General features: G+C 38.2%; 2 protein-coding genes across 2 annotated transcripts; both read left to right on the top strand.

The window, feature by feature from the left end:
* Positions 1-103: 103 nt before the first annotated feature.
* Positions 104-13,788, top strand: LOC111668856 (nuclear receptor-binding protein-like). Its single transcript, XM_023425006.2, has 18 exons — positions 104-418; positions 746-1,134; positions 1,757-1,879; positions 2,585-2,686; positions 2,839-2,928; positions 3,214-3,254; positions 3,388-3,482; positions 4,077-4,160; positions 4,396-4,454; positions 4,538-4,636; positions 4,764-4,896; positions 6,216-6,306; positions 6,610-6,660; positions 7,150-7,285; positions 7,493-7,546; positions 7,712-7,775; positions 10,489-10,544; positions 10,963-13,788. The coding sequence occupies exons 2-18, from the start codon at positions 907-909 to the stop codon at positions 11,020-11,022; spliced, it is 1,566 nt and encodes a 521-aa protein (XP_023280774.1). The 5' UTR covers positions 104-418; positions 746-906; the 3' UTR covers positions 11,023-13,788.
* Positions 13,789-13,985: 197 nt separating this feature from the next.
* On the top strand, positions 13,986-18,204 carry krtcap3 (keratinocyte associated protein 3). Its single transcript, XM_023424982.2, has 6 exons — positions 13,986-14,094; positions 15,016-15,200; positions 15,697-15,756; positions 15,862-16,059; positions 16,230-16,364; positions 16,624-18,204. Exons 1-6 carry the CDS (start codon positions 14,082-14,084, stop codon positions 16,693-16,695), a joined length of 663 nt encoding a protein of 220 aa, XP_023280750.1. The 5' UTR covers positions 13,986-14,081; the 3' UTR covers positions 16,696-18,204.
* Positions 18,205-18,650: the final 446 nt, after the last annotated feature.

Here is an 18,650-nt window from a genome sequence, read left to right as displayed (position 1 = left end):
GCGCTGTGCTGGACATTAAACAAACGCACAATGCGCTGTGGGGGCGTTATATGTACTCAGGACTCAACAGATTAGAGCGCATAGATAGAACATTAAAGTTAGTTAAGTAAAATAACATTTGCTAGTGTGTGGTAATATTTTAACGGTGTATTCAATGTAATATTTGTCATTCAACCCCGTGTGTTCTACTTATTGTCATGTTTTAGTAGTAACTACACCACTGCGTTTTCTCCGCGCAAACAAGCGCTCCCCAAGTTCTGCCCGCCCCTCCCACTTCTGCCAGGAGAAAGGGACTTGAAACCCATCAACAAATTTTTATGACGAACTAGCATTTTTGACTAAAGGCGTCTAATTTTACTGTCTTTTCGTCATTATGTAACCGAGGGCTTTTCATTCACTGGTAGTTTTCTGTTCCACGGTAAGATTTTTGTATATTGCAAGTAACTTTGTGTTAGGTATTTATTTATTTACCTTTCATAGGCTTGCTAGCCGAGGGAAAGTTAGCTACAATAGCTGGTTAGTTTGACTGACTACACTTTTGGTGTTCTGTCACAGTAGTGGCTCTCTGTCTCAAGAGTCTAACCTACCAATGAAGCATACGGCCTAAATTGTCGCTCAGAAGTTAACTAACCTATGCGGAAAGTACTACTTAATGTTAGGAAAGATTATACTTGTTACGTTGTTATCAAATGTAGCAGTAGCACCCTAAAACAAGCCTTCTTTAACATGTGTCATTTGTTTACAGTCCTCCCTCCTTGAGCTCTACCTTGTTGAAAGCCAAGCCAGAGAAGAAGAGGGATATGTGACCACCTCTTACTGGGAGGGGGCGAGCAAGAAAGTGGCTTCCTTGCTTGTTACAGCTCAGGAACAGGAGCCTAGAGAAGGAAAGCCATCAGAAATTGTGTCATGATGTTTGAGACAGAAGAAAAAGGAGCTTCACCTGCAGCTAGTAAAAAGGCAGATGTCACAGCAGGACACATGTCTAGTAACACTCAACAGGTACAAGGTGGAGCATCTGTGGCCTCCATACAGCCTCCTGCTCCCACAGCAACGGAGGATGAGGATGAGAGTGAAGACGAATCAGAAATTCTGGAGGAGAGTCCCTGTGGCCGCTGGCAGAAACGCAGGGAGGAGGTAAAGGGGGTTAGGAGGCTTTGCTTTGATAGTATCAGGTGAAAATAATGGATAAAGTATGAACTGTTCAAACCATCATTAAGTTAAAAGTTACCCTGTGAGACAAAACATTTCTCTTCAGTCAAAATTCAAAGTGACTTGACCTTTGAGTATGTAGACAAGGGTTACGTCATGAAGCTCAGTTAATTTGATTGATGGATGCAATAGTCTTGGCTCATCCTTTCACATTGCTGCACATGTGTTTTTTGTTTCAAACCATATCATTTTCTTCTAGTTAAGAATAAGATATTATATGGAATATTTTGTTATTTTATCCATGTCAAAACAATCAAACTATAGTATTTTCTATAATGGTATGATTTTCTTTTGTCAATATCCCCCTTTTTCATGTTATTTACACTTCATAAGTCATAAGTATCAAGTAACATCAAGGCAATGCTGCATTCAATCTAGCCAGTGTGTTATCCTATCAAGAGATTTTAGTATGGGCAGAAAAGCGTTGCTTCTCACAAATTGTTCTGTTGTTCTATATTTTTCCAGAACTAATTGTTCTGTGTCTTGTATTACATTTCACAATTTAAATATATGATCTCATATGCGATTTTTTTCCTCTCAAATATAGGTGAATCAGCGTAATGTGCCTGGGATAGATGCTGCATACTTGGCTATGGACACAGAGGAAGGGGTGGAGGTAGTTTGGAATGAAGTCATGATCTCAGAGAGGAAGAACTTCAAACTGCTGGAGGTGAGGCTCAGTGTTACAGAGTAGACGTAAAATGTTAAAGATAGTCGCTTTGGTGATTATGAACTGATTGTCATGTTTTCTTGACTTGTACATTTAATTGAATATAGATGGGCCGTTAACAAAACATATTTTTCTCTGTCAACTCATCTCAGTTTTGGTCAATATCTCATCTCAAAATGTAAAAAAGGGGAAAGAATGCACAGTTAACTTACTTTCATGAATCTTTATGTGCTTCAGTAGTTAATGCACACGTACAGGCTAAAAGAATATAAAGATTGGTTAGGTGAAACTTTCTCTTTTAGAAAAGAAGACATAAACTAGTGATAGTTATAGTAGTGAAAATGATGTAGCTCAGGGTCAATGCAATGTGGGAAAACCAGTGTCAAGCAATGCTAGTGAAACTGAAGTGCCCCACTCCCTTATAGATCCATTATGTAACATTTTAATTAAAAATAACATTGACAATAATAATAATGGGCAGCTCAGTTGGAAACCTAGATATAATGGTTACTAGAGACATCTGTTGGTTAAAACACTTTCTACTGTAGAGAAAAGTGTAATTCCTTATAGATTTTTTAATATAAATAGTTATTTCAAACTGTATTACCCATCAGCCAGATACAGAAGCATCATTGCAAAAGTAAAATGTATTATTAAGTTATTATAATTGTGCCATACTTATACATATTTTTTGTTTGTGTTTAGGAGAAAGTGAAGGCTGTATTTGATAACCTGATCCATTTGGAACATGCAAATATTGTGAAGTTTCACAAATACTGGGCTGACACAAAGGAGAACCGGGCTAGGGTGAGTCTCTGGCCTTGCAAGACATTATTGAATTTTCTTCCTGTCAGCTGCATAAATAGTATCACCATTTTCAAAATGAAACCAATCTTCCTTTTTTTTAAATTTACATTTGAACAATGTCTATTATCCCCTTATTTCTTCCTCTTCCTCAGGTGATTTTCATCACTGAATATATGTCATCAGGAAGCTTGAAGCAGTTCCTGAAGAAGACAAAGAAGAATCACAAGAGCATGAATGAAAAGGTAATAACTGACTATGTAAATGCACTTTTGATAGAATAAGGGTTTATGAATGTTTTTTTTCTTTAAATGAGCTTCGTATCTTGAATGAGATAAGCTTTCTGGAGTGACGGGCAGTTTGAACAGTCTGATAAACAAATTAATTGGCATTTACATGATGGTGAGCAAAAGAGAAAGAAACTGCAGATGTCCCGTGTAGCGTTTGGCCCCTTGATATACTGCAAGCCATAGTTAATCCATACTGGTAACCAGCAAGGAAGTGCTCTGATAAGATGTATGGTCCTACAGGCTTGGAAGAGATGGTGCACACAGATCCTTTCTGCTCTCAGGTTGGTCTCCCTTTTTCAGACATGTTAAATTCAGTATGGGCCTTCTCGGGAAAATGTACACAAGTGGAAAATAATCTCAACTCTTTTTTATGTTCTTTGTATGTATTTGTGATTTTTTTTTTCTATTGAGCAGTTATCTCCACTCATGTGACCCACCCATCATCCATGGCAACCTGACCTGTGACACCATCTTCATTCAGCACAACGGGCTCATCAAGATCGGCTCAGGTATAGAATTACACCGGTTTCCTCCCACTGTGTTAGGTAGTGGAGCTGGAGCGCTGTTGATGGCATCGAATGTTGCTGAATTATGGATTTAAAGGCTGGAAATTTCACATAATGGTGTGCTAAAGTTCAATGATCCCAAAGTACCAGGGTTGTATGTACAAAAGTAACAGTCACTTTGGCACTTTAACTAAACAATTTTGGCACTTTAACAAAACACTAAAGACTTTCCATGTGACACAAATTATAGCAATATTGCTTTTGTCTTGTACCAAAAAAGAACTCTGCATTGCATAAGATGTGAACAAAGTGGTGGTGTGTTATGTGGTTTAGAAAACCACTGTTGTGTGTACACAAAATGCTGGCCACAACAGCATCTATGCACTTTGTTTTTATCTCTTGCACTCCCTGTCCTCTAAAGAACAGTTTCCAAACATGCATGATAATTTGCACAATGTAAATGTAGTACTAATTGGTCCTGACTCCATCACATTATTACTTTCTTGTCTTTCTCTACGTCCTTGGTCTTTATTTTTACATCTTCCTGCTTCATACTCACTTCTCAACATATCCTCTGTATCCCTGCCTCATCTGCAGTTGCTCCAGACACCATTAACAACCATGTGAAGACTTGTCGTGAGGAACAGAAGAACATGCACTTCTTTGCTCCAGAGTATGGAGGTAGACATGACCAAAATGAGACTTTATTGTTATTTCTGTTGTTACTGATATAGACAGTTTCCTGACCTCCAGAATAAACTGGATGATACAGATATATTGGATTACATCTTACAAGTTAGTGCTGCTTTTAGGAATAGGCAATCTCTTAATTTCATTAAAGTCATTAAAAGTATATGGTTTCTCACAAAATGATTTATGACATGATGTCGAAATTATATTCTTTATGTCTTTGTAGCTGTTGATGATGTCACCACAGCTGTAGACATCTATTCATTCGGCATGTGTGCATTAGAGGTGAGATGAGACCCATAATACAATGTAATGGCCTGAGCCCTATCTCAAAGCAATATGTTAATGTGTTTGTTGCTGTGTTGCAGATGGCACTCCTGGAGATCCAGGGGAATGGAGAGTCCTCTAATGTTTCTCAGGAGGCCATAAACAGTGAAATACAGTTACTGGAGGACCCACTGCAGAGGGTAAGATAAAGAGAGAGGAGTATGTGTTTGCATGTTCATGAGTATCTTTAAAGATCATACCAGATTCATCTTTGAAAAGTTTTTGCCAATTCTTTGAAAAGTGTGTCACAGATGTTTGTTTTTGTAGGAGTTAATACAGAAGTGCCTCGAGTGTGATCCCAGTACAAGGCCTACAGCCAGAGAGCTGCTGTTTAACCAGGCTCTGTTTGAAGTACCACTGCTAAAACTGCTCGCTGCACATTGCATTGTCAGTCACCAACGTGAGTCTTTAACAAACACACACACACACACACACACACACACACACAAAAAGAAATTTTAAGTTTTGTTGTGCATCCGATTCGTAAATAACTGTCCATCACAATGTGATGTAAAATGGCTCATACTCTATATATACAGTATATATTTCAGATGCATGGTTGGTGATCCAGGCAAATTTTGATTGGCTTTTAACAAAAAGAAAATCAAATTAACCACAAATTAGTAAGTGATCACTACCATAAACACTTTCGGGCCGTGCTTGCAGGTGCCAGCATCTCTACATCTGCAGTTCACACTGTGAAGAACATATTTTTCTTTGGAGTTCATTGTACAATTGTGTGGACAAAAAAATGTGAACTTAAATGAATGCGGCTGTTGCTCTACACTCACACAGCACTTTATTAGGAACACCATACTAATACTGGATTTGTCCGCCCCTTTCTTTTAAAACAGCCTTAATTATTCGTGATATAGATTCCACAAAACAATGGAAACATTGTCATGATTGCATCACATCATTTATGCAGATTTGTCAGCTGCATATCCATGATGCGAATCTCCTGCTCTATCACATCCCAAAGTCGTTCTACTGGATTCAAATCTGATGACTGGGGAGGCTACTGAAGCACACTGAACTCATTATCATGTTCATGAAACCAGTTTGAGACAACTTTTGCTTTGCAACATGGTGCATTATCATGCTGGAAGTATCCATTAGAAGATGGTGAACTGTGGTCATAAAGGGCTGCACATGGTCAGCAACAATACTCAGATAGGCTGTGGCATTCAAACAATTGATTGGTATTAAGGGGCCCAAAGTGAGCCAAGAGAACATTCCCCACACCATTACACCACCACCACCATCAGCAGCCTGGACTGTTGACACAAGGCAGGTTGGGTCCATGGACTCATGCTGTCGATGCTAAATTCTGACCCTACCATCTGCAGCCTCAGCAGAAATCCAGATTCATCAGACCAGGCTACGTTTTCGCAGTCTTCAACTGTCCAGTTTTGTTGAGCCCATGCTCACTGCAGCATCAGATTTCTGTTCTTGGCTGACAATGAGAGGAACCTAACATGGTCCTCTGTTGTTGTATCCCATCCACCTCAAGGTTCAACGTGTTGTGCGTGTTTTTCTGCTCATCACAGTTGTAAAGAGTGGTCACATGATAAACTGGCCACTGAGTTCACATTATAATATACCAGAATGATTTCCATACAGAGACAAACTTAAAACTTATTCAAGTATCAATTTTAAGATATTTATCCTAAAAGTCAACCTTATTCAATAATTCTTCAATGATTTATAAATATCCAGACATGATTCCTGAAAATGCCTTAGAGGAGATGACCAAAAACCTGGACCCCAACCTGGTCATCGCTGAGACAAAAGAGGATGTTCAGCTCAAGTAAGTGCCCGAAACCAGTATCTATGTGGCAGTGGTGTTCGGCACAGATACAGTAGCCAAAAAACAAAACAAAAAACAACAGCTTTGATGTTATTCTTAAATTCTTAATTTGTTTAGTGCACAAAGATATATTTTCCAGTATAAAATGGCAGGCATAAGTTAAACACAGTAACAACATTAAAAAAAATGTCAAAATCACCTGTCTTAATAATTTTATTACTTATTTTACTATCGCATTTGAAATTCTTTGGTCCTCATACCTCAAACTGTATAATAAGTGAGATTCCTTTTATTCCTCTGTAGGCTTTTGCAGTTTCCTGCTTTGGAGCTTGATAAATTCCTGGAGGATGTGAGGTGAGAAGCAAATCAGTGTTGTGTACTGTGAGGGTTTGAACTAGCTCAGTTGTTAAGGTGAGCTTTTTATGTTATTAAGCCCCAAAGATACAACAACACTATTTGGCCACACAGGGGCAGTAATGGACTATGTGACTATCTTTGTATGCTCTCTTTAGTTTTTAGACAAAGTACAGTAATGTATCCATCCTGGTTACCTGAACATATGAAATTTTAAGACAGACACGGTTCATATAAAACACATGACACGTTTTTTTGTTTCGTTATGTGTATTTTAGTTTAACTGGAGATTTTGTTGGATCAATATTCAGTTTTCTATCACCTTGCACATCCTCTCTTTAATCTCTTCTTAAATTTGTTACTGTTCCATCCTCAGTCTATTTACAAATTGTAATTACTTTATATAACATGCATCCCATTCATGCTTTCTGTCTTCCATGTTTTCTCCACCTCTCCCTTTCTTTGTCTTTCCATCCCTCCCTGGGTCAGGAATGGTATTTATCCAATGACAGCGTTCGGGCTGCCCTGTCCTCAGCAGCCTCAGCAGGAGACGGTTAAATCTCCTGTTGTCATCCCCTTGGTCAAATCCCCCACCCCTGAACCTGCAGAGCTTGAGACACGGCGGGTGCGTACAACAAACTATACCGCATATTAAAAAATGCAGTCACAATGGTGGCTTTTCACAAGTAATGATCTTGACGCTAAAGTTCCTCATTTTCATGATCAATCTCTTATTCGAAATATAGACTGCACATTTGTGAAAAGTATTCTGAAATTTTACCAACACTATTTGAAAACCATTCATATTTAGATTACCATACTTCTCCTGCAGGTCATTCATATGCAGTGTAATGCTGAACCTGTTGAGGAAGGAGCAAAGTTTCATGTGAGTCTGTTTAATAACATTTACAAATTGATCATTTATTGTTTAACAAATTCAGAATGCAACATTTAAGCTTCCCCTCATTGACCAACAACATGATATTATACCAACTATTTGTTTCCTAGGTGTACAAAAGTTAAAAAAAAATTTCTGTTTCTCTTCTTTTAGCTAACATTACTGCTGAAACTGGAGGACAAACTGAATAGACATCTAAGCTGTGACATGTTACCTCGTAAGATCAACTCTTTGCATTCTGTTTTTATGACGTGTGGTCCTTTTGTCCATTTAGACGGTTTGGTTTTACAGCTTGTGTTTAGGGTTGAAGAAGAAGTTGAAGTTCGATAGAATTACATGATTAGAGGTAATAATAGCTGATAAGGCTGTTTCTGTATCAATTACTGCAGAGCTCAGTCCCCTGTACTCCCAGTTTTAATATACAGTATCTCTTCATATGTGTGGACTGTCATGTAGCAAAGTGAGAGGGAGATTCCAGAGAGAGCTTGAAACGCAGATGGCGTCACAATATACAGTATGCAAGACTATTTTAGGCAGGGAGACCGACTGTTGCCCTGTGCGTCACGAAAACCATGCACCTCTATTTTGGACCAATTTATTTGGATTACATACTTGAATTGTTAATGGCCATAGTGGCTTTTAAAACCTTTTTAATGTTTTCTTGTAAAACAACAGGGAGTTGTCTTTACAACTTTACTTCACTTATTTGTTTTAGAATATACATCAATATTTCAGGATTTGCATCTCACTGCTTTGTCACAGACAAGACTAAAGGAAGGCAAATGAGGAAATAACACAGAACACAACTGCTGCATGGTCAGAATAATGCAGTCTGTATGATCCAATGTGCACATGTACACACAGGTATGGCAGGCATGTATAATGTTGCAGGCGTGTGGGGAATGCCAGGCCAGTGAAAGGCTGCAGCTGACAGCTGTCACCTCCTGTGTCGCGATCTGACCATCTTTTCCCAGGCGTTCATCTCCCTGTCTCTCGTTCACCCACACAAACACACACACACACACACACACACACACACACACACACACACACACACACACACACACACACACAGAGTCTCTATCAAATGCTTAGACATTTTCACTGGACCACTGGACTTTCTTCTGCCCTTCCTCTCTTCCTGTTTCTTACATTGTATTTCTTCTTCCTCTTGAATACCAACAGCCTAATACCACTGGCACACACACTGGAACTTCACATCCATGCGCACCCACACACACAAATCAGCCTCATAGACACACCCTGTCCTATTTGTAAACAGTCCCTCCTACTGATATCAGGATATATTCTTTCCAAAGCTTTGCTTATCAACCACACCAAAGTCCAAAGTCACACTGCAGTGTCACTAGCTAACTAACCCACTTAAATGTCACCCCATTGGCCTTTTGCATGGTTCTTCTACACCCTTTTCAGTGCATTGACAACTGAGGCGTGTTTTTATTCTCAAAACTAAATAGACACAAATCAGCAAGGAACTCTCTCCCTCTGCTTCAGTATCAATCCCTTTGGCATATGGCTGTTGGCTGCTTGTGTTTCTCTTTTGTTAATGTCAGAGTTGTTGGATGCTCCATCTCCTCCACTTGTTTATCTTGTTCCAGCCACATTCCTTGTTCAGTTGTAAATTGACAGCTAGCTTATTAAAAATCAGCAGACCCTGACAACTCCTCTGCTCACTAGGCACAGGAAAAGAATGTCCTAATTTGGTGTGGTAACTAAAGTAATAATAAAAAAACTCATTCACTAATCAAAATCCATTTATTACAAAAACAGGTCAGGAATTGAAAGGAGGATTATGTACAGTTTGTATATCTTAAAGTTTTTAGGACAAAGTAGACGTCGGAAGTTAAAAAAAGAGTTTATATCAGGAAGTCAGATCTGGTTTGTTGTGAATGTTTTTTCCTGTAGTAAAGTAAAATCCAGCATTCCTTATGTTTGCATAATTTAACCTTGCATATATGTTGTTTACACCTCTGTTGATGTAGTTCTGTTGTTTGCTCTGTTAACTTTCCCTCAACATGCCTTATATTTTCACCAAAGGTAGTGAGTTCTTATTCGTTATAATCAGACTCAGTCAAAGCATGAGTTATTTTATATTACAAAAGGTTGTGTAGATGCATTGCAACATGGATTCTTGACATTATTGAAATCTTAATATTTGCTTTTTCCAAGATAAACTGTATTTGGTCCTGTATGATTGTTGAAAGTTGAGTTTTGAAAGAAGTCTTACCTGGAATTTACAGCAGATTTTAAGATTAACCAAAAAAAAGTGGATAAACTTACACTTACATTTGGTTTATAGGACAAATACAAGGCTCAATAGAACAACAATGGAAAAAGTATAAAAAATATTAGACCAGAAAGAAAGTTATGGACACTCTAAAGAAGAGGAAACTGCAAGCGTCTGTCCATTAAGTTGATAAGCCTTCAATAACAAGAAGAATATTTTAAAATCCAACATGTTTTAACATATCATTCCCAAATGAAGACCATGCTGGTTGAAACATGTTGGCTTTTTTATTTTCCTGCCAGATGAGTCCCATTTTGTACTCCGTCCTTTTTCAACTGTATTGGATGTCACTTAATGAATGCTTTGCTAGATGTCCACAGGAATATAAAAATGGGATTATGAAAATACAAAATGGGTTCACAGGTGCAGAGAGCAACGGCAGTAGCTGGTGTTTGGTGATTTTTTTTATTGTGTTTAAGGTGGGATTTGGATTTAAAAGCTGCATCTGGACTACATTATTATGAATGTGGTATTTACCCTAAGCCTGACCTTTATTCAGGTGCAGGTGTACGTGTGTTGTAGTATTTGCATAACTTCAATAGAGATGATGGGTGACTGGTAGAATTGATGTGAAGCTGATGTTATGAATTACTGTAACTAACTGTGCTCATGTGTGTTTCAGAGGAGAATGTTCAAGAGTTGGCTGGAGAGTTGGTGCAGCTGGGCTTAATCAGTGAGGTGGGTGTTTGGTGTGGTAAAGAGAGATTCACATTGACTGTGTGTGTATGTGCTTGTATTTGTGTGGTTGACACTGTAGGTGAATGTGCTATTTCTGCAAAATGTTTGAAAATGCAGGTGATTTTAAAAGGCGTGGTGACCCCTGATGCTACTACATACCCTCCAACTCACTTTCCCCTTAAAGAGCTTTATGCACGCTTACTGCATGTACTCTGGTGCCCACTCACTAAAAAATGCACACAAACCCACTCTCATGTTGTGTAGTCACTTCATCTCTCTGTCGGTGAGAGTATATGTAGACTTTCTTCATAATGAAGAACTCCATCCTCTTATTGGATAACAACAGTTCTATCCCTTGTTTGTTGTTTTGAATTTCGAGTGTCTGTCATTGCTGAAAATGTTTGTGTTCTCTTCACAGTTGGACCAAAACAAGATAGCATGCCTACTAGAAGAAACTTTCAGCCAAGTTCTTCACTAGCAAGGGTTTCATCAACCGTCTCTCCTCACAAATACACTCTGTCAAACCGATTACACATTTTTTTTTAATTACTCAACACAGTGGCTATATTTAATGTTTTTTTGTATCATTATACCAAACCGTAGGCAGCAATGTGACCAAAAGTGTAAGTTTTTCCTTGGAATCAGGGACTAAAACTTCCTAAAAGCACATAAAAGCTTTAATATGAAGCCAGTTTTACTCCAAAAAAGGCACATGCATTTTATTTAAGTCAAAACATACATATACGCATACATACATGGAATTATTTTGAATGAACTGGCTATCAAGCTGGCTGTTAAGTTTAATTAAAATATATTAATGCTGCAACAGACATTTTGATTACAACAGTACTGACTAGATTACTTGCAGCTTTATGATGAAACCCAGTTTTTCTCAAGCACAGTTGTATTATAGTGAGGTGTTTACATAATGAATTGCTTGGCCGGCCTGTGTCCCGGGATGAAACAATCTAAATCGTCATCAAAGACTGATTCAGGCCTTCACTTGAGTCACATCACATATTAACTCTTGTACTAAATTTTACTAGTTGGACCTACACCCTTTGAGCACCACCAAAGAAAATTTTTACAAATTAAGCTAACCCTTTTTTTTTTCAACCAATGTCATTTCATGTGGTTCTCTCTTTCATTTTGCTGGATTGCAAAGAGGGAACCTTCAAACTTAATTTTTTAAATAGAACTATTTACCCATGGTTAATGTTTGTAAAAGGCCATTGATGCACAACAAAATGTATGTGCATTACTGCATAACACATTTTGGTCGGGCATCTTGCCAGCTCTCTCTGGAAGATAGTCACTTTGAGGTACTGTGAACTTAGTGTTACTGAATTTCCGTTTTGTGTGTTTGATTTTATATTTTTGCTCTACTATTTGCCTTACTGTGGGCCTACGCACATGCCCTAAAGTTTTCTTTTTTCCAATTGTTTTTCTTATTTTATTAATTGTTTTACCATTTGCTGCTTGTTGGGTTCACACATGCTACTCTGCCTTTAAAATTCATTCATGTGAGACTTGTGTCGTGAACTCAGCTGCCATATGCTGTAGAAAGAGGACCTAGCCTCTTGCTGATACATCCATGTGAGAGTTTCATGTTTTATTTATGTTACAAATACTGTATATCAGGTGTTTTTCTTTACTTATTTCCCTTTTGTTTACTTAAGTTCCACATGGAGACCACATTGTGGAGAATCTGAGCCAATACAGAACTTCTCTAGTTTGTTTTCTGTTGCTTTTATTTTCATCTGATCATTTGATAAAAGTGGGACCTAGTGGATTGACAATATCGTTCACAGGTTTACCAAAGCTTCTAAACTTGAATAAAATATTTTACATCATGCAGGTCTTGTTTAGACTTGCATTGAGATCAAGGAGTTGCCTGTGGCCTTTTTGTGACAGTTTGGCTCAGAATTCTTTGTGGACTACTGGTACTACTGTGTCCGAGAGCTCACATAATTCAGTATCTTAAACAGGCAATAAGAATATATCATAAAGTATCAATATGTATTGGAAAACACAAAACAACAGTTGAGATATTATTGCATAGAATAGCTTCCTTTGATCTGGTATTTTATTTAAATTGTATTTTGTCTTACAATCACTCTGCCAGCTTAAGTTCCGGCAGAGCTTTCCTCTGGTTGTTGAGTTGTAATGTTAAATTGCAAACATCACTAATGAGATCATATTAATCCAATGATCTCCACTCGTGTATTTCTTGAGTATTTTTTTATGCCTCTGCTCCAGAGACAGCCAGGGCCAGAGGCATTATGTTTTTGAGTTGTCCGTATGCATGTCCGTCTGTCCATCCGTCCGTCCGTCCGTCCGTCCCATTCTCGTCAACACAATATCTCAGTAACACCTCGAGGGAAGTTCCTCAAATTTGGTACAAACGTTCACTTAGACTCAAGGATGAACTGATTAGATTTTGGTGGGCAAGGGTCAAAGTTTGAGGTCACTATGACCCACAAATCATGTTTTTGGCCATAACATACGAACTCATACACTAATTATGACATAATTTAACACAAATATCTAATAGGATTAAATGATGAAGTGATGACATTTTATATCCAAATGGTCAAAGGTCAAATTCACTGTGTGAAAAACACTTTTGGCCATTATTCAATGTTAAACTTGGGAAGGGGAGACCGTGACCATATTTCCTGCACCTTTGTTGGTTGGTGGAAGCATACAACCAAGAGGCAGTAATTCTAGTTTTAATGTATTCTGACAACTATTATGCTCCAAACTGCATATTTTGCTGTACATACCTTGTGTAGCGCATTTTAATACATTGTTTACTTTGTTCTCCTCTGTTTGTATGTCTATTTGTGAACTGTTGAGATTGTATATCCCAAAGATATGTTCTTAAGTTAGCTAGTAGAATGTAAATGCACCACTCCTTGTATAGAGAAGTTGAAAAATCCAAAAAATGTTTTTATCAGAGCAGCTTTACACTGACTCTGTCTTTCTATCTCTCTCTCCCTGTCACCCTCTGTACCATCTTTTCCACTCAAATTACCAGTGGTGTTGAAAGTGGTTATTATATAATCGCACATGATGGGCAGCTTTAGCCTGTTACTCCAGGTTAGTAGTTGTGGTTATATTTGGATATTCTTATATTTTGTATATGACATGAATGTCAGTAACTGAGTGTCTTTTCTGAGACGTGTATCCTGACAAAAACTGCAAAGTATGACTGGTCTTTCAAATAAATGTGTGAAGTGCTTGACTTTGTTCTTTTAATAAGATTTACTCCAGTCTTGGTTTCAAACCCATTTGCGAAATGATTTTCTGGTTTTGTGACCGATTCAGTGTTCTGAGAATAAATAAGCTTATTATAAATCTCAAATGTCTGTTGCGCCCCTGAGCGTCCAGCAAGTCACAGGTAATTCACAGGTGAGTATCGTGACGTCATACAGGAAGTGGACAGAGGAACGTCTGAGAGGTCTCAAGTTTCGTCCTCTGTTGTTCGAAAATTACGGATATTCATTCGCAGGAAACATCTGTCGTAGCAGAGAGATGTGCACGTTTGGTGAGTGGTTGTCTGATGGCATATATATATAACTGCTGAACACCTCACATAAGTAATATCATAACTTATATGTCCGACATTGTTTTCCCTCCACGGGTGTAACTGACCACAGGCCTGGAGGTAGGATGACACGGTTTCATTTTTAAAACTTTGCACATGTGATACAAGTGCATGTGTAAAAGATTATGCTGGTATCTTATCCTCAGAGAAAATGAGCTGTTAACATTCAGACTGACAAGAAAAGAGATCACTTCGTTTTAAAAGAATCATTTATGCCCACGCTAACTCCTCCATCTCTATGAGTCACTCAGAGTGTAGCCTTTGTATGCAAATGCTGTAACTCTTACATGTACGCACATAAATGTATGCATGCATAAATATAGTAAATGTTCTGTAGGGAATCGAGTCCTTCAGAATTTAATTTAGCTGATGTGAATCTTGGCCTATAACATCATACTGCATCAGACGCACAGTACAGAGCTAGATGGATAAATCAACCACGCCAGTATAGCTTATTGCACATACACCAGGTGATATGGCAGGTGTACAGGTTGGCCAATAAGTAACGAGAAATTGCAGTGTAGAAATGCTAAGTTAGGTTTGAGGTGAGTACTAGCAAGTTAACAATATATTAACTCTATAATGTTAATCTTAGTATGAATCTAAAAAAAAACCAAAAAAGCAAAAGCAAAGTCTGTTAAAAAAAAAACCATCGGCTGAGACATCATTATTAGATTTTTTTAAACTGTCACATACCGATAACACTATTTTCCTTAGAAAACCAGTATAAGTCAGGCCATAACACTGAATGAATGTGTAGTGTTGTGCAAGCAGAAACTGTTTTTTGCTTTGCTTTGTGTACAATATGTTGCATCATGTATCATGCATGTATTACATGTTTCCTGTATTTCTGTCATCCAGATAAGGACAAAGGGCCAAGGAGGCTGATGAAAAAGGGGTTAACTCTCATCCTGGTCGGCCATATTAACTTCATTCTTGGAGCTATTGTCCATGGCAGTGTTCTCCGCCACATTTCCAAACCCAGCCAGCATATCACCACTGAATACACTGTAGCCAACATCATCTCTGTCACCTCTGGCCTGCTGGTGAGTCAATAGTTTATATATTCACACTATGTTTTGAAGTCATCTTAGCAGTTCAGATGAGGAAACTGTGCACCAAGACACTCAAGGTTTGTAGTACTTTTTAAAGCCAAGCAATCTTGGTCTGAATTTTACTTTGAAATTGATGTTCCATGAAACAAACTGATCTTCACATTCATATCAGTGACTGTCTTTGTTCTGGTATCACAGGTAATGTGCTCCTTTAGCTCAGTAATAGTGTTGTGTATTTTTGTCAGCAATCAAGACTAAACTTGCCCATTAAAAGGGAACTGGTTTATCAAATGTAGTTGCTCTAGGGCAGGCCTCATTACATTGAGGTATTAGATAACCTGCCAGTTGTTGATGATGATGTCACCTTTCCTTGAAATGCACTCTATACAAGATTTTACAGACAAAACAAATAGACAAGTTAGAAAATATAGTCTATGCCAAATTAGCACTAAACTGAAACAATCATCTTGTCATTTGAATCTTGCAGAGCATTGTCACCGGGATTATTGCTATTGTGGTGTCAAGGAACCTTCATGTATTAAAACTGGTAAGAATTTAATTTATTTTCAACCATTGATATGATCACTTCAGTCATTCATTCTGTGTCTGCTCAATGGTTGGTTTTTATATGAGGTTGTCTCTGATTCTCCAGCAAATAGGACTTCTAACTGCATCATTCCTGAACACCCTGCTCTCAGCGTCATGCTGCACTGGTCTCATCTTGGCCATTAGTGTCACTGTTGCCCACAATGGGCAGGGCTTGATGGTGGGATGCAATGACACACAGGTGCCCATCAATGCTCGGTCACCTATCACTGCCCAATGCCCATTTGATACAACAAGAATTTATGTGAGTCTAAATTTTCTTCTTGCATTTCCCTCTCTTTAAAAAAAAAAAAAAAGTTCTACCTCATTCTATCCCTCTATCCCTCTGCCCATAGACCTCACATCACAGGAGAAACCTTGTAGTGTTACTTTATTTCTTTCTCTTCCTCATTTCCACCACTTGCCATCTCTCAGGACACCACCCTTGCGCTGTGGGTCCCTTGTACTGTGCTGGCAGCGGTTGAGGTCGGACTGTCTGTGTGGTGCTTCATCGTTGGATTGGCTCTCAGAGGGCTGGCACCCTGTGGGAACAGCTACATCAAAGAGCAGGTGTGTGTGTCTTTGTGTGGGGTTGGGTGGGTATGCTTCAGGGATGCAACTGTGGTGTGTGTCTGAATTTCTGTCTGACTCAGATGTGCATACACACACTTAGTCTTAGTCAAACACACATGCAACTTATCCACAGACATCTACTCACTCAGTTTCTTTAAGTCAAAAGAAAATCCAAACACCCTCATTCACTTGCTCATGATAACACAGACTGACACACTAATTTCTTCATTCCTTGTCCTTTCTTTCTTTCTTCCAGTTGGAGGAAGAGGCTGAGTGCTCTCCCCACAGCCGACGTCTAATTGGACAGCGCATGAACCCTGACGCCTAACTGAACAAAAAGCAGGAAGGACACCACTCCATGTAGACAAGTACAGCTAAATTGCAAAGGCATCACTGCACCTGTATTCAGACTAGTAGATCTTGCCCTGCAGTCAGCTAGGTGAGTGTCTCTGTGGAACAGGAGTGGAATCCATTTTAAGAGACTAAGAAACCTATCAGTGATAAATTAATTCACAGTGACGCATAAAAAACTCACATACGTTTCGCAGGTGCATTCCTTTTGTGCAGATATTGGGATACAGTGTGCATATATATGTGTGGAAGCTACAGTAAGATATTACTATGGTGGCCCTGAGAGCTCAACGTGCCGCAAATTCAGAAAACATCTTTATGAATTTGACAACAAATGCACTGCAAAAAAATCACAACACATGCAAATAAACAAACACGCTGCCAATTCAGTCCTACAACACAATGGAGGTGTTTCCTGCGGTTGGGATGCACACCGTTGTGTTTTTTGAATTTGCAGCACGTTTGTGTATTTTAAAGTGTTTTCATAAGTTGCACTGCATTGAGCTCTCAGGGCCACTGTATATTACTGATCCTTTCAGTCTCATCACTATCCCTACTTGACTGTTTGGTAGTAGTACCAGTGCTAAGCATGTCTTTCAGTATGAAGAAACCTTTGTTTATGAAGAAAGTGCATTTTTATACCTTTCAAAAATATGTATATTTTAGCTGAATTTAGGATTATTTTAGCTTGTGTAAACTCGTTTCACATTTCAGCAAAATCTATTTTATTGTTCCTGTGTATAATATTTCACTGTTTGTCCAGATTATAAACCACTTAATTTCATTTGAGACGCAACCATACTCATCAATGTTTGCCAAAATACTAGTTTAATGCACAGAAATAATTATGTTTCATGCTAGCTGTAGTTTGGCTTCAAACTAAAGTAGACACACTAAATTGCACTTCTTGAAAGTGGTTTATATTAGTAGAAAATTGTAAGGACAACTGCAGTTAGTGACATGTTCATTGGTTTCCACTGTGGCTCACTCTTGTGGAAAAAACAATTGGCTAGATGAACATGCCCCAGATATAGCAACAGTACTACATATTATGTTTTGTTTTTTTATGATTTTGTTCATTTTAATGTTTTACTTTTCTCTGATCACATTATTATTTGTTAGCCCCATACTAGAATTATTGACTTTCAGAAAAATATGCTTCAGAGAGAAAACACAAACAATTTGAAAAGGTATCTGAAAAGTTAGGACTTAAACTTAATCAAACCAATGTATTTAAAATGGTTTTATATAATTTTTTTGTTGCTTTTGCCTCTATTAAGACATATGCATTGATAAAATGACAACTCAATTAAGAACCTTAGGTCACAAATTGGAAATGCAGACCCAGATTTACAATAGGTCCCATCATTGACAGTTTAGATTACTAAAAAGCAGTGTAGTGGGGATATTTAAAGAATGCTTAAGAAAGATGCTCTGAACCCCCTGAATTTAAAATAAACTGAACTGCAGCATAGCTGTGTATGAACTGAGTGCCTCTGTATGTAGGGTGAATGTCAAGTGGGGTCATATTAAGAGGTTAAACCAGTATGTGGGCCAGCACAGACCCCCCACAACTCAACAACAGAGAGGATCAGATCAGATCAGATCAGCCATGAAACAGTTAATCTAGTGGCGTGCTAAATCGTGTGGAAGGGAATCATAGCACGCAGTACTAATCCTGACAATGTAAGGGATAAATATTGACATAGTGTTGACTGATACAATCACAACAAGTCTGTGTGTCTGTTTCAGTCAGTAGGATGTTAATGTTGCACCCCAGACTCTTAAAATTTGCATTTGAAATCCCAAGATGGATATGAGCTCAGACAAGCTTATTGTTGTATCAGGGGAAATAAACAGAACTCAAGCAAAGTCATATGACATGATGTTTTAATGAATAGTTAGCATTGTCAGACACTAAAGGCTTTATGA

Source organism: Seriola lalandi, unplaced genomic scaffold (assembly GCF_002814215.2).
Source record: "Seriola lalandi dorsalis isolate HSWRI2012SDOR001 ecotype SW California unplaced genomic scaffold, Sedor1 jcf7180002054763, whole genome shotgun sequence".
NCBI lineage: Eukaryota > Metazoa > Chordata > Actinopteri > Carangiformes > Carangidae > Seriola > Seriola lalandi.
This window is presented reverse-complemented; position numbering and strand designations above follow the sequence as displayed.

Bases quoted from the DNA above. Each gene is read 5' to 3' on its own strand.
- krtcap3 (XM_023424982.2), top strand. The intron at 15,201-15,696 runs GTGAGTCAATAG...TGAATCTTGCAG, and splicing joins CTGTCACCTCTGGCCTGCTG to AGCATTGTCACCGGGATTAT. The intron at 16,060-16,229 runs GTGAGTCTAAAT...GCCATCTCTCAG, and splicing joins TTGATACAACAAGAATTTAT to GACACCACCCTTGCGCTGTG.
- LOC111668856 (XM_023425006.2), top strand. From the start codon at position 907: ATGATGTTTGAGACAGAAGAAAAAGGAGCTTCACCTGCAGCTAGTAAA. The intron at 3,255-3,387 runs GTTGGTCTCCCT...TCTATTGAGCAG, and splicing joins CAGATCCTTTCTGCTCTCAG to TTATCTCCACTCATGTGACC. The intron at 10,545-10,962 runs GTGGGTGTTTGG...TTCTCTTCACAG, and splicing joins AGCTGGGCTTAATCAGTGAG to TTGGACCAAAACAAGATAGC.